Consider the following 13,728-nt stretch of genomic DNA (forward strand, 5'->3'; position numbering starts at 1 on the left):
AGGAAATAAAAGTTAAATAATAAACATAATTAAAGTAAAAAAGTATCATGTTTTTATTACCCACAATATTTTAATGCACTGCGCCTACAGTAGAAAATTATGCATTAATGGAAACATTTTACTTGTGTGTTGTATCGTAAATTTAGATTGATTTGTGCGTATTATCTTTGATATTAAACTAAAATTAACAATAAAAATTAATTCTAAAAAATTCGTTCAAAATATTGTTAAAACAAATAATTACTGGGTGCTAACAGAATTATTAAATTTAGGGATACTTATGAATCAAGGCGGTCGGAACTTTATGCGCTAAAAAACGCTCAAATATGTGCATTCATATACGTTAGAAAATATGCAAAAATATACAACTTATTGAATTATTATTTATTATTTTATTATTAATATTTATTGTTTATTAATAATTTATATAAATAGAGCTAATGGGAAAAATAATAAAAATTAGATTAAAAAAATAAATACTGCACAGTTGTGTATTGTTGTGTTTTCTTTTAAACTTTATATAAGGATCCCAGATTTATTTTTTAAAAATACGGGACATTTTATATCACACCAATTTTTGAAATTCTCATAGGAGTTATTTAGAGGAGAGGGTGAGGGGACTTATGTTAGCAATTTTCCTCACAGTTACTAAATATACTATAAAATAAAGTTTAACACAATATTTGATACTTCAAACAAATATAAATTATAATTAAAATTAAAAACAAATAATTAGGTGACTTAACTATTTTTTTTAGTTTTTTTTTTTGATAATCAAATATTATTAATTATCATTTGATTTAGATATTATAGTTTATTAACAATTTAAAATTTAAAAAGCTTACCGATATTAAAAAATGTATTTTTTAAAATAAGGTATACACGAAATAGACTATTCAAAATACGGGACAAAAGTGTTATTTTTATACTTTTATACTATTTTATTTTTTACTTATTTCGGGACATCGGGACCCTTTATAAATTTGTAAAAAAAATTGTTTCATTAAGTCTATGAAATATACATACAAAATTGTTTAAACCTAAAATATGCGAATTCCTACAAAAAATAGTGAAATATGCAAATCTATGCAACAAAAATGTTTGTATTTGAAATCTGCGTAATATCGATCGAATTTGAATCGAACCAAAATTGCAATATGCACTTTCTCAAGAAATATGCAAATGTTTAAAGTTCCGAGCTGCCATGATAATGTGAAGATTTGTATCTAGTACCAACTACAAAACTTCTAAGTGGGTACCATAGATAAGTATATATTATAGATAGGCGACTCCTGGTTTTAATATTGAGACTGCGAATAGCGCTCCAGGTAACTGCATGACAAACTATTCTGTTGCAATCGATGTTTACCGCGACATTGATAAAAATGGTGAGTACTATATAGGTACCTGATTGTATATAGGTATATCTACATTATATAATAATATAAATATTTTTAATTTATATAAATCTGTATTGTATATCTTTTAAAATAATTCATAACTTATTTATAACTCAACACGAATTATTTTGGTGTGAAAACGATTATTTGAAGAATAATCACCATACAAAAATATATTAAATTACTACCCTATGGATATACAACATTTATATTTGGATAGGAAAATATAATATTACCAACTTTCTAATACTGTATACTTAAGTATAAATGTATTACAAGGTTCAAAACGATCCTTTTATCGGAGGTACCTTGTTGTGAGTCTGCCAATACAATATAGTAATACTCTATGGTTCATATCTAGATTCCATTGAGTATAAAGTATATAGGTAAAATAATATTAATATATTTAAAATATAATATTATGATGATAATATAAACTAATATTGTATGACGTTAATAACGCGTTTTGCCGCCGCCAAAAGAACGCTGCACTGCTGGCTCATGGAATAAACGTCACATAGTGTTCCGCCATGATTGGCTTGAGGTAAGTACAAGCACATTCTTGGTTGTGTCGTAATGATAACAGCATTAATGACTTCCTACGTCGTTGCGTACTTTCGTGATAGTGCTTGTAGTTCGTTAGGTTTATTGTTTGTTTATTTTATGATAGCCGGCGAAAGTTCTTCTTAGTTGTATTATTAATGAATTATGAACCTTTTAAGTAAATTATTTTTGTTAGACAGTTGATTAAATATTAAGTATGCTAGTTAAACATTTTCACTTACCTAAGAAGTTGCTCGTTCCTAATACTTTCTATCATTGAACTACCTTAGTGTTGATAAAAGTCATTTCATTTTTTAATTATCTCTGATAATTTCTTCATCATCATTATTTTTAGTACTTATTTGTAAATTTATCGATCCAAACACAACCATGTCAGAGAGTGTAGAAGTTCAAATCGAAGACCAAGAATTTACATTGGAATCTGATAATGAATTAAGATTCGAAGTTGAAAATAAAAATGAAACTGTTGTTCTGGAAGTAAGAATTAATTAATTAATTGAATATTTAAACATTCAGTTGTTTTTTTATTACATGTATCATTCAGTTAGTTGATAAATGTTATGGTTTTTATTTTAAATTTGGTAAATTTTTTGTGTTTCTACACATTATTTCTTATGGCAATTTTAATTTACTTGATAGCTGTCATATCATCACAATTTTACTGAAATTTAGCTTATAATTGTATATTATATTATATACTATTTGGTTATAATAAATTCATGAATTAGTGATATGGTTTAAGCTCTATTTATTTTGGTACTATCCTTTTCTTTAAATTTATAATTGTATTATTTTACTTGTTTATAATTTGATAGTAAAATGTTGTATAGGTAATTTATTCAATTTAATATATAAGTAATTAAGTAAATAAGTATTTTAAATTTAAATATATATATTTTATTTTAGTTAAAAACTGGACTTGCAGAAATTTTTGGAACTGAATTAGTGAAAGGTAAATCCTATACATTCTATTTTGGTGCTAAAATTGCAGTTTTTACATGGCAGGGGTGTACATTAAAACTACGCGGAAAGAAAGGAATTAGTTATATATCTAAAGAAACACCCATGGTAAGAATAATTTTGTATAAAATGTTATATATTTGATATTATCCTTTTTAAGTTATAACTGACAAATTAATTCATTTTTATTTATAGTCAAATTATTTTAAGTAAAGATATATAGATTTAAGATTTATCCATAGGAAAATATAATTTAAAATGTTCAAGCTTATGTTTTATTACACATATTGCATAAAATAAAATTATATACAATTATATTATTTAATTTTTTAGATGTTTTATTTAAATTGCCATGCGTCACTTGAACAACTTCGAGTCAAGTCAGAAAAAGAAAATATTCGAGGACCAGTTACTATGGTGGTTGGGCCAACTGACGTTGGTAAATCTACTCTTTGTAGAATACTGCTTAACTATAGTGCACGAATGAATGCTCTTGGCCGTAGACCTATCTATGTAGACTTAGATCCTGGCCAGGGACAAATATCCATTCCAGGAACAGTTGGTTGGTATAGTATTCTAATTGTCTAATATCTTATTAATAGAAAATATTTACAGGTGCAGTTATGGTTGAAAGGCCAGCAGAAATAGGAGAATGCTTTTCCCAAGCAGCCCCACTAGTTTACCATTTTGGACACACAAATATGAGTATTAACACGACTTTGTACAACACTTTAATTTCTCGTATGGCAGAAGTTATTCATCAGCGAATGGATGAAAATCCAAGAAGTATATTTTATCTATTATAACTTAAGTTCTAGATACTGTAACTTTATAAAATATAAAAAAAAATTTAATAATTAAACCTCCCATCTATCTCAATAACGTGCCTCTCCCAGTCGCCTGCTACCTGGGCTTACCTCTAGACCGCTAGCTAACTGAGGCAACTCATACTTATATTAAAAGATTTGCTTAACCACTCTTGCTAACTACGCTTTCTTCTCATATCATAACACATCAACTTAAAAAACAAACTGCTGCTCAATCCAATCTGGACGTATAGTATTCTGCTATGGGGTGCAGCCAAGCACTCCAGCTTAAAAAAAATCCAAATTTTCCAATCCAAATGTCTTTGCTAAATAACTGAAGCCCCATACTATATATCTAATGACACTCTACATAGAGATCTATCCATTCTAACAGTTAAAAATATTGCAAAAGTTTTCCATAAACCTATACACTCTAAATTACACAACCATCGCAATCCCTTGATCTTTTAACTATCCACTAACACTATTCCTTGTGACCCCAAAAGGCGTCTTAAATGTACCTGGTGTCATGATCTACTAAATTCAAATGTAAAATTTATATACTTTACCTTTTTTCTTTTACTCAGTCTCATTTTCCATTCTTAACGCTTTAAGAATTAATTTTTGTCCTTAATGCCTCTAATGAGTAGCTTCTTATATCCTGTCACTCAATCCATTATTTTCTTCTTATTTCTTAACATACATTTATTTTAAAATAATAATTACAGATTATATATATCAATAATAAATGCTAAAAAATAAAAAAATTAAACATAAAAATGTAATAAAAATTAAACATACATACATTTATATAAAAATAGTTATACTTCACTATTTCACAACTATAAGGACTATGTAATATATAGGAGCTAGTTAAAATTAATTAAATATTAAGTATGAAGTTATAATATTAAAGTATTATTATTTACTATTTAACATTGGAGCTAGAAATTTAACCATATACTGTACTTATTAGTAAAGATGGCAAAAAATCGTTAACTATCAATATATCATAATTTCGATACATTGCATACCTAATATAGATACCGCGATATATCGACCTCTATTATATCGATATATCGATATATATCGGAAAATTTTTCCAATATTAAAAAGGTTTATAGACTTGCACACGTAGAACATAGGTAATAAGTTATAATTTATTTTAATACAATTTATAACTATGAGCCTTAACTTGTAATTGATACTCACTACAGGAATAATGACAAATAAATTGATTAATCAAAGCATGCATATTTAACAAAATTAAAAAATATTTTATAAAACCAGAACAATATTAATAAATTTAAATTGCAATTTTTATATATTGTAGTACAAGCCTAGAACATTATAATGAAAATAATTTTATTTATATTATTAATATACTAATATTTATATATAACATCCCAAATAATTTATAATAGTTTATAATAATATCTATTGGTGATTTCCCAAAGATTAATCACATTAAAATATTGTTAGATACGATAATATCAAGACGATATATCGATAACATTGTATCGATGTAAAACGTCACGATATATCGACACCATGCATGGATATTTTTTATATATCGTTGCAATCCCTACTTATTAGCCTTAAACTACAAATGTACAATATAAAACATGAAGAAATAAAACAATTGAGTTAGAAGTAAATGAAACTGATTATAAAAATTATAATGATACTGAGTATTTCCTGACTCTACATAATATTTAAAGAGTAAAAGATTTATGAAAATAATAGAGAAAAAATGTGCCTAAAACTTCATTGAGTTCCCAAATAATTTCCCAAAAGTTTAAACAATTGTTTGTTTTTTTTAATTAATTTCTTTTGAAATCTATATATTGCATAGTGCTAACTTTTTATAATTTAAAAATTTATTTTTCTTCATATATTATGTATACCCAATTTTATATTATACCATTGATTTTATAATATAAATATTAAAAATATTTTTGTTCTTATATTTATTAATTATTATAAACTTTTTTTTGATATAATAATTTAAAAAGAAAATTCAAAAGCGGTTACATTTTTATATTCTAATATTTTTATTGTATATACTATTAATAACATTTATTTACTATTAATAACAGTTAAGGCACTATAATGTTATAAAGTATTGTATTTAAAGTAATTAAATATTGTTTTAATGCATTTTTTACAATTTTATTTGTTTATTTTTAAGAATTTATGTTGATGTTAGAAAAGATATTTTTATTTTAATATTCAATTTATTGTTATTTATAATTTTTTTTTTAGTTAACTGTTCGGGAATAATTATCAACACATGCGGATGGGTAAAAGGCAAAGGTTACCAACATTTAACGCACATTGCACTTGCTTTTGAAGTAGATGTCATTCTTGTTCTTGATCAAGAACGTTTGTATAATGAATTAGTGAGGGATATGCCAGGATTTGTTAAAGTTGTTCTTTTACCAAAAAGTGGTGGAGTAAGTACTATAATAAGTTTTTATAATAACTAGAGCTCGAATGTTTATGACTTGGCATATTTTTTTTTGCGGAACCAGAATTATACCCTAATATGATATAAATTCGATTCATGAAATCTTAATTGCAAATATACTAACTTATTTTGCATATTTTGCATATTTGACATTTTTGAGCATATAAATGCATATATCGATTGTTTCTAGGTTAAGTAGTATATTTTATTAAATTATAAATATAATATTAAAAATTGTCCATATTATTATAAATTATCAATCATTATTGTGTTGACTGTGTTATTTTCAGTCTACAAAAACTTCTTGTTGGATCGTTAAAAGTCCTTCAAGTTTAAAAATATCAGCAAAATTATTGTTATACAGTGTAATCCTGATACTTAAAATGATTAACCTATGTATAATTTAATTTTAATAGATCAAAAACTAACTAATATTCTTTTCATATTTATTATGTATTTTTTGTAATAAATAGGGAACGGATTTAAATGCTCTAAAAAACAGGAAAAATGCCTTAAAAAAATACGATTTAATGCCTTAAAAAAATGCTTTAACATCAAAAATGCCCTGAAAAATTTTAAAAATGGGTTTATATTCAATAAAAACAAAATTTTGAATTTAAAACTTATAAAAAAACACATAATTATGAAAAATCTAATAAAAAATAAAAAAATATTTAAATACAATACAACCTTAATTAATTAACTTTCAATTATCTTGATATATGTCATACTATCTTCTTTTTACCCTTAAAAATAAAAAAATTAATAGGTATACCATTTAGATAGGCATATTCGTTATACTTTTACCTTTTGTTTCATAGCATTGTACTCGTATAATCAGGTGCTGCTTAATATTGTCAAACAGAAATCTTCGACGGTTATCGGCCAGTATTGTTTTGTATCTCGAGAAACTTCGTTCCACGTCAACTGACGTCATAGGTGCAAACTTCATATGAGCCATATCATCAACAGTTAGTTTTTCAGATATTGTACTATTTCGAGATGTTGCTTTTCCTTCCAAAATATTTGAAATTTGTGTCTACACGTGTCAACAATAATTTCGTAATTTCGTAACATAATACATATTTAGGTATTTTAATTTTTTTTAGAAAGAATGTGGAAAAAATGTTGAAAAAATGACTTAAAAACCACAAAATGCACTAAAAATTTCAAAAAATGCTCTAAAAATGCATTTAAGTCTTAAAAATACAAAAAAAATGCAAAAAAATGCAAAATAAAAGTTACATTTTTTAATTCTTTGATGTATGAAATGAACTGTTTGCTTGGAAACCAATGTTTTCGGACATTCAGAAAAAAATGCAATTTGCATTCAAATCCGTTCCTTAGTAATAAAGTAATTTTAAATATACATTCAAAAGAGTATATACATTTTTTGAATTAATATTAACTTTTTTTTTGCACATATTTGTTGAAAAAAATAGCTATATTTATTACATTTTATGGCATATAATTACATATTATGAAATTTTGGTCATTAACATCCGAGCTCTATTAATAACCATTATGACAAAATTTAAGTTATCCAGCTTTTATTTTTGATTATGACTGTATATAGAATTTGATGTGTGATGTTTGGTATCATTTACATTGATTCAGAATATTTTAAATCTCATGTTTTATTATTATATTTTAATCCATTATATAAATGTAGTTAAGTGGTTGTCAACTTTTACAATATTATATTAAGTGAATAATCATTCTTTTTAAAATCAGTACTTAAACAAAGTAATAAAGTAATTTTAAGTAAATGGTAATAAAAATAAATAAGTAATTTTAGTTCATTATCAAAATATTACTCTCTAGTTTTTAATATATGTTACAGCTACCTCCAAATCTGGAGAATTATAGAACTATAAACATTTTAAACCTTAAATTATTGAACGATAAAAAAGTTATTTTTTGTATTTTGTCGGTATGAGTTGATATATTTATGTTCTTAGTTCCAATTATTATGAGTGAAATGTATTATTGACTTTATTTTTTTTTATTTTTTTTCTTAGTACAATTTTTTTTCCGTATATTTGTAATATGAAGTATCTTATTTATCCAATAATCTAAAAGTCCTTTTTTTTATTATTATTTTGATTAATATAAACTATGTAATAATATAGTCATTATGTTATGTATTAATAATATTTTTTCAAGCTATTGATGTATTAACAATTAAGAATAACTGTAATTAATGTGAGTGCCAATTGTAAATTTTAAAATTATTTTGAACACAAATTTTTTACTTTCATCATCATCAGTAATAAACTAATATTTTTTAATTTTCACTTTTATATATCAATATAACATTATATTAATTCATTCATCATTTGTCTTATTTCATTTGTGTTTCATTTTATTCAAATTCAAATCTTATTGTGCAACTTGTTTAGATTGTATATTTTCTAAGAAAAATGAATCATTTATCAATTTTACGTATACTATCAATTAAAATTAGGCTTATTACAATATAATTAACTTGTAATACTATTAATAAATAAAATAATTTATATTAAATTACTTAGCTATAAATACTTACAAAATATTTTCAAGTTATAAACTGTAAATAAATGTCAAATTGAATACTTAAATGGTCAAACTTTACAGATTGGTGCATTTTAAATACAATAAAAAATTCACTTTAAATACTTAAATAGTGTTACCCGTTAAATTGTATGAGTTATATTTATATATATATAAATAAATGAGTTAAGCTTTTACAATATTAACTTATCTCAATACTTAATTTGTTTAATTTAGAGGAACACTAATTTAAACAAAATTTTTCAATTTTTTTGTAGTATACCAAGAGTTTTAAAGTTTATGAATTGTATTAAGTTGTTTAAAAATGTAATTATTAATGTATTTGGATGTAAATGTAATGTATTTTAAATAATTTTTTTTTTTCATTGTATTTAGGTAGTTGAACGAAGTAATAAGTTTAGATCGGAAAGTAGAGAAGCAAGTATTCGTGAATACTTTTATGGTTCTCCTAGGAATGTCCTACATCCTCATACCTGTGAAGTTAGATTTTCTGATATTAAAGTCTATAGAATTGGAGCACCACCTATTCCAAATACATTGATGCCATTAGACATGCAAAAAACTGATTTAGAAACTAAACTTGAACCAGTCACTCCAGGTAAATTATATATAGTGTATTTAATTTTATGAATCTTTGAAAATTGTACATAATGCTGTTTTTCATTTGTATAGGGTTAAACATGATGCATCATATGTTGGCTTTAAGTTTTAGTACATCAGTTGAAGAAGATGTTGTCAGGACTAGTGTAGCAGGTTTTGTTTGTGTGTAAGTACCTTAAATATCTTAAATATGTTAAAAATAGTATTAATGAGTATTTTTTTTCCAATAGAACAAATGTTGACATTTCTCGACAAATGTTGACTTTATTATCACCTCAACCGAAACCTCTTCCTGAAACAATTTATCTTTTGTCAGACGTACAGTTCATGGACAGCAATTCTTAAATATTGTGTTTAAAATGCATTGAGAAAATAATGTAATATTTTGTTTATAAAATAAAATTGTTCATATTCATTTAATTTTAAATGTGGATATTATTATTTTTGTCTATGTGTCTTGTCTGTATGAACAATTTTTTAAATTTTAGCTCATATAATGTGTATCGTGTCATGTGGTTCCAAGCACATAATCAAATGTTCAAAACTATTGTTGTATCAGTTAATTTTATATTGGAGATATGTTGACACACTTTAATATCATAAATATAACTTGATGTTTAATTATTCAGTTTCTAATTATGGCTATTTATTTAAATTAGATATAAAAATTGAAATTATATTATTATTAAATTAACGTTTTAAAATATAATATTTTTAGTAATGCATGTTATAAGTTATTTTTTCTATTATTTTATATTAAACCAATGGTGTAACAATTTTTGCTTATTTAACTGATTAATTTTTTTTATATTTTACTTTTCTCTTATTTATAATTAATTATCAAAATTTTAATTGTAAATGAATAACTGATTATAAGAAAATGAGATCATGTATGTTTAGGAATTATTATTTCAATATCATCTTCTGAGTGCTAATAAGATAGTTGAAGAGATTCTGAAAACTTTATATGATTCAATTTTTTTAGAATTGAATTTTATGATTGATTCTTAGGTTGTTATAATTCTAAAAAATATTTTTATATGTCATTGAACAATTCAATTTAAATAATCTGAGGTGTATTGCTTTAATGTCCTTACATGAACATTAAAAACTTATTTTTATTTGTACTGTCTATGTGATATATTTATCAAATTTAATTATATTTATTAATTAAAAAAGTTTAAAACTGTTTCCGTACATTTCCATTTGATTTATGAACTTGAATTTTAATTATAGATACAACATATAGGCATATGCTGTAATTTAGACAATTTAAACATTGAAGCCTAAAATTAAGCAAATAAGATAACAAGCTGGATGTGCTGCTCTGAGATTAGTGTCTGTACAATTGATAAGGGTTTTTATTTTACCTATACATACGATATTTTCATACGTGGGGATATGATGATGTTAATATTACCAGGTGAAGATTTAAAGCTCTGTAACAGAGATTGAAATAGTATTTTTTTTAATGATGTTTGTTGTTATAACGTCCGCTGTGAATTGTCATTCTTAATACACATCTTGGAACACCTTACCTGTTGTTTAATGTTTGGTTTGATACAAGAGAAAAGGTGGGACGCGCGAACGCGATCCCCGCTACCAAAAATTACGCGTCCGAGGTATTCGCATTAGGAATACTCGCAGGGGTCAACCAGCCCGGTGTGCAATGGGCAAGTCTCGTCCTGGAGGAACCGCCTCGTTGATCACGGTTAACCTCGACGCCAAGTAAGTATGCCGCGCGGGTGTACGGGCCGCGTATTTATGCCGTTTGGAACCCGCGCGTTCGTGGCCGAGCCACATGGTGTCACGACCAACACGAGGGGTCTGACCACCGGCTACCGAACCGGTCGCACCAGCCAGCAAGATGTTTTCCCGACGGGTTTTCGACCGTCCCGATGGCGGTTACTCTTGTTGCGTGATTGACGCGTACGCGAACTTGGCCCCGGCCCGTCGGCCGTCCGAGCTTTGTAACGGATTTGCCGGTCGACGCGATCTACCGGCGGTGTTTGGCATACCGATCAATCGTTTCTATAGCCACGGTGTCCAGTAAATATTTGTTCGTGGTCGACCACACGACAGGTTTGATCAATCTCGTGAATCGCGTGGGCTTCTGTCGGTTGTTGATTTCGGTGTACCGGAAACACAGGACACTGCTGAGTAATACTGGGGTACTCGGCCGTTGAACGTATTTCGTGAACCGTGAAAAACTGCGCCCTAAAACACGGTCCTCTCGTTTTGTCAAAAGGAAAGCAATTCCCTTCAATAAGTGTGTGGTGAGGGGATGGTGATTGATTTTTCGACGGCCGGGGAATGTATCGTAATCGGTGATATTCCAGTTTAAAAGTATTTATTTACTATTAAAAAAACAAATATCAGTGTCCGCGGGACGTATCACTCGCGCCAACGTGTTTACCGCAAGATGGCGTTGCTAACGTAGTTTTACATCCGCGAGAAAGCCGACTCATGCCGTAATAACGACGCCCGTTCTACAGGACCGTGAATTTGTCGACAGAAAAATTGGCTCGTATTGGTCTCTGCTCCCGTGTAACAATCCATAATATTTGATGTATGCCGCAATCGATTATCAGACGACTTTTCGTATTAACGTAATCATCAGTTGTAAGGTATTTGTACGTTTTCCTATGCGAACATGAATCACGACCGTGGTGAGCGAACAGGGATCCACGAACTAATATCGCGTTCGCGTTCTTTAGGTTTATTGTAGTCAATTTACGTTTTACACTGCGATCGACGTATTTTATAATTCATATTTTATCATATCATATACCAATCAGTCGTTAAATTAGTTAAAATCTATTGTAATGGATACCAGTCGATAAATATATCTTAACCAGAAGATGATTGGCTTTTGTTCTGGTGTTTGAAGAAAAACGAAAAGAGTATGATCGATTATTTATAAAGATGAATACCGATAATTTTCATATAATACTTATCAACGGTCATCTAAAAACAGTGGAATTAAGTTCGGTCATATTTTGGAATAAGCCGTGATCAGTAATTAATTTTATTTTTTTAATGAATAAAATATTATGTATACCAATAATATTTATATTCCTACAAGTAGTAATTTTTACACACAATATTTATAATATTTTGCTTACCATTTCGCCCAAAGCCACCACTAATATCATTCCAAATTACATGATATATTTGAATCTTTATAATCCTTATTTTGGGGATTCAAAACTGTGTGATATTTGGCCACACATTCAACCTCGTCTTTGGTCCTTATGAAATTTGATTATTGGAGAACTCATGTTTGAAAGACTGATGTCAACGAGTGTTCAATCTTAAATGAGTATTATTTCATATAATTAATTTACAACACAAGTCTGTCGTGTTTGAGCAATAGTCGAAAATCAGTGTTTAACGAATATGAATACATTTTTTTTTTCAATTTATTTTTTGTACAATATTTTGACCAGAAGAAGTGCCCTATACATCACTTATTGTATAAACAATTGTTGTAACTTTATGGAGTTCACGTCGTAATGTTTCTGATTTGTGCGTAGTTCTACATTTTCAAAAATTGATTTGACCCAGTCGAATCGCAGACTGCAGTGACCAGCAATTGTTGAATAAGCAAGTTGAACGTAAACATTTCGTGGTATTTTGAGTCGTGCCGTGTTATAAACGATCCATCGGTACGAATCAGTGTCCAACCATTCGTACATATGATGAATAGGCCAAATACTGTAGAACACAAATCGTGCAGGACTGCTCTGTAGGCACGGAAAGTAATAGACGTAATTTGGATTTTATACGAATCAGGTAAAGCAGCGTTACCCGTGGTCCTTCTCGGTATTAATTCTCGGACGGCGGCGGCACTATTTATGGTATTCATTGTTTTGCATTCGTGTGTCGGTGCTCGTGTGCCGTTAGATAGCGCGACCTTCGAATGTCGTTTGAAACGGGTCGGCCGACCGCGGTCCGGCAGACGAAATCGTGCGATCGTACCGTACGGAAAGCATTTGGAGACCCGGTGCGATCCGATCGCGGTGCGTCGATCAGTCCGATCGTGATGTCTGAACGAACCGGAGCTGATCTCGTGTCTTACGGGTAGCGGATCCACGGTACCGAAACAGTGGTTTGTCGGACCTTGAACTGCATATAAGCCCCGTCGATGCAGCATATCGGCATACTTACCTGGCGTGGAGGTCAACCGTGATCAATCAGGCGGTTCCTCCAGGGTGAGGCCCGATCATTGCACATCGATTGGGTTGACCCCTGCGAGTATCCCTAATGTGGATACCTCGGACGCATAATTTTTGGTAGCTGGGACTGCGTTCGCGCCGTCCCTTACATTCTTTCTAACTATAATAGATTATTAAATTCATGTGAATTCGGTGTT

At 28.2% G+C, this 13,728-nt stretch overlaps 1 protein-coding gene and 2 non-coding genes across 3 annotated transcripts; 2 read left to right on the forward strand and 1 right to left on the reverse strand.

The window, feature by feature from the left end:
* Positions 1 to 1,975: 1,975 nt before the first annotated feature.
* On the forward strand, positions 1,976 to 9,981 carry LOC112693749 (protein CLP1 homolog). Its single transcript, XM_025568944.1, has 9 exons — positions 1,976 to 2,441; positions 2,871 to 3,032; positions 3,258 to 3,486; positions 3,540 to 3,710; positions 5,996 to 6,186; positions 9,129 to 9,351; positions 9,426 to 9,519; positions 9,584 to 9,730; positions 9,842 to 9,981. Exons 1-8 carry the CDS (start codon positions 2,334 to 2,336, stop codon positions 9,696 to 9,698), a joined length of 1,293 nt encoding a protein of 430 aa, XP_025424729.1. The 5' UTR covers positions 1,976 to 2,333; the 3' UTR covers positions 9,699 to 9,730; positions 9,842 to 9,981.
* A 946-nt stretch (positions 9,982 to 10,927) lies between these two features.
* On the reverse strand, positions 10,928 to 11,089 carry LOC112693756. Its single transcript, XR_003149510.1, has one exon. It is a non-coding gene; the product is annotated as a U1 spliceosomal RNA (small nuclear RNA).
* Positions 11,090 to 13,515: 2,426 nt separating this feature from the next.
* LOC112693754 lies at positions 13,516 to 13,678 on the forward strand. Its single transcript, XR_003149509.1, has one exon. It is a non-coding gene; the product is annotated as a U1 spliceosomal RNA (small nuclear RNA).
* Positions 13,679 to 13,728: the final 50 nt, after the last annotated feature.

The sequence above is a fragment of the Sipha flava genome, unplaced genomic scaffold, assembly GCF_003268045.1.
Source record: "Sipha flava isolate LNK unplaced genomic scaffold, YSA_version1 93_pilon_pilon, whole genome shotgun sequence".
Taxonomy (NCBI): domain Eukaryota; kingdom Metazoa; phylum Arthropoda; class Insecta; order Hemiptera; family Aphididae; genus Sipha; species Sipha flava.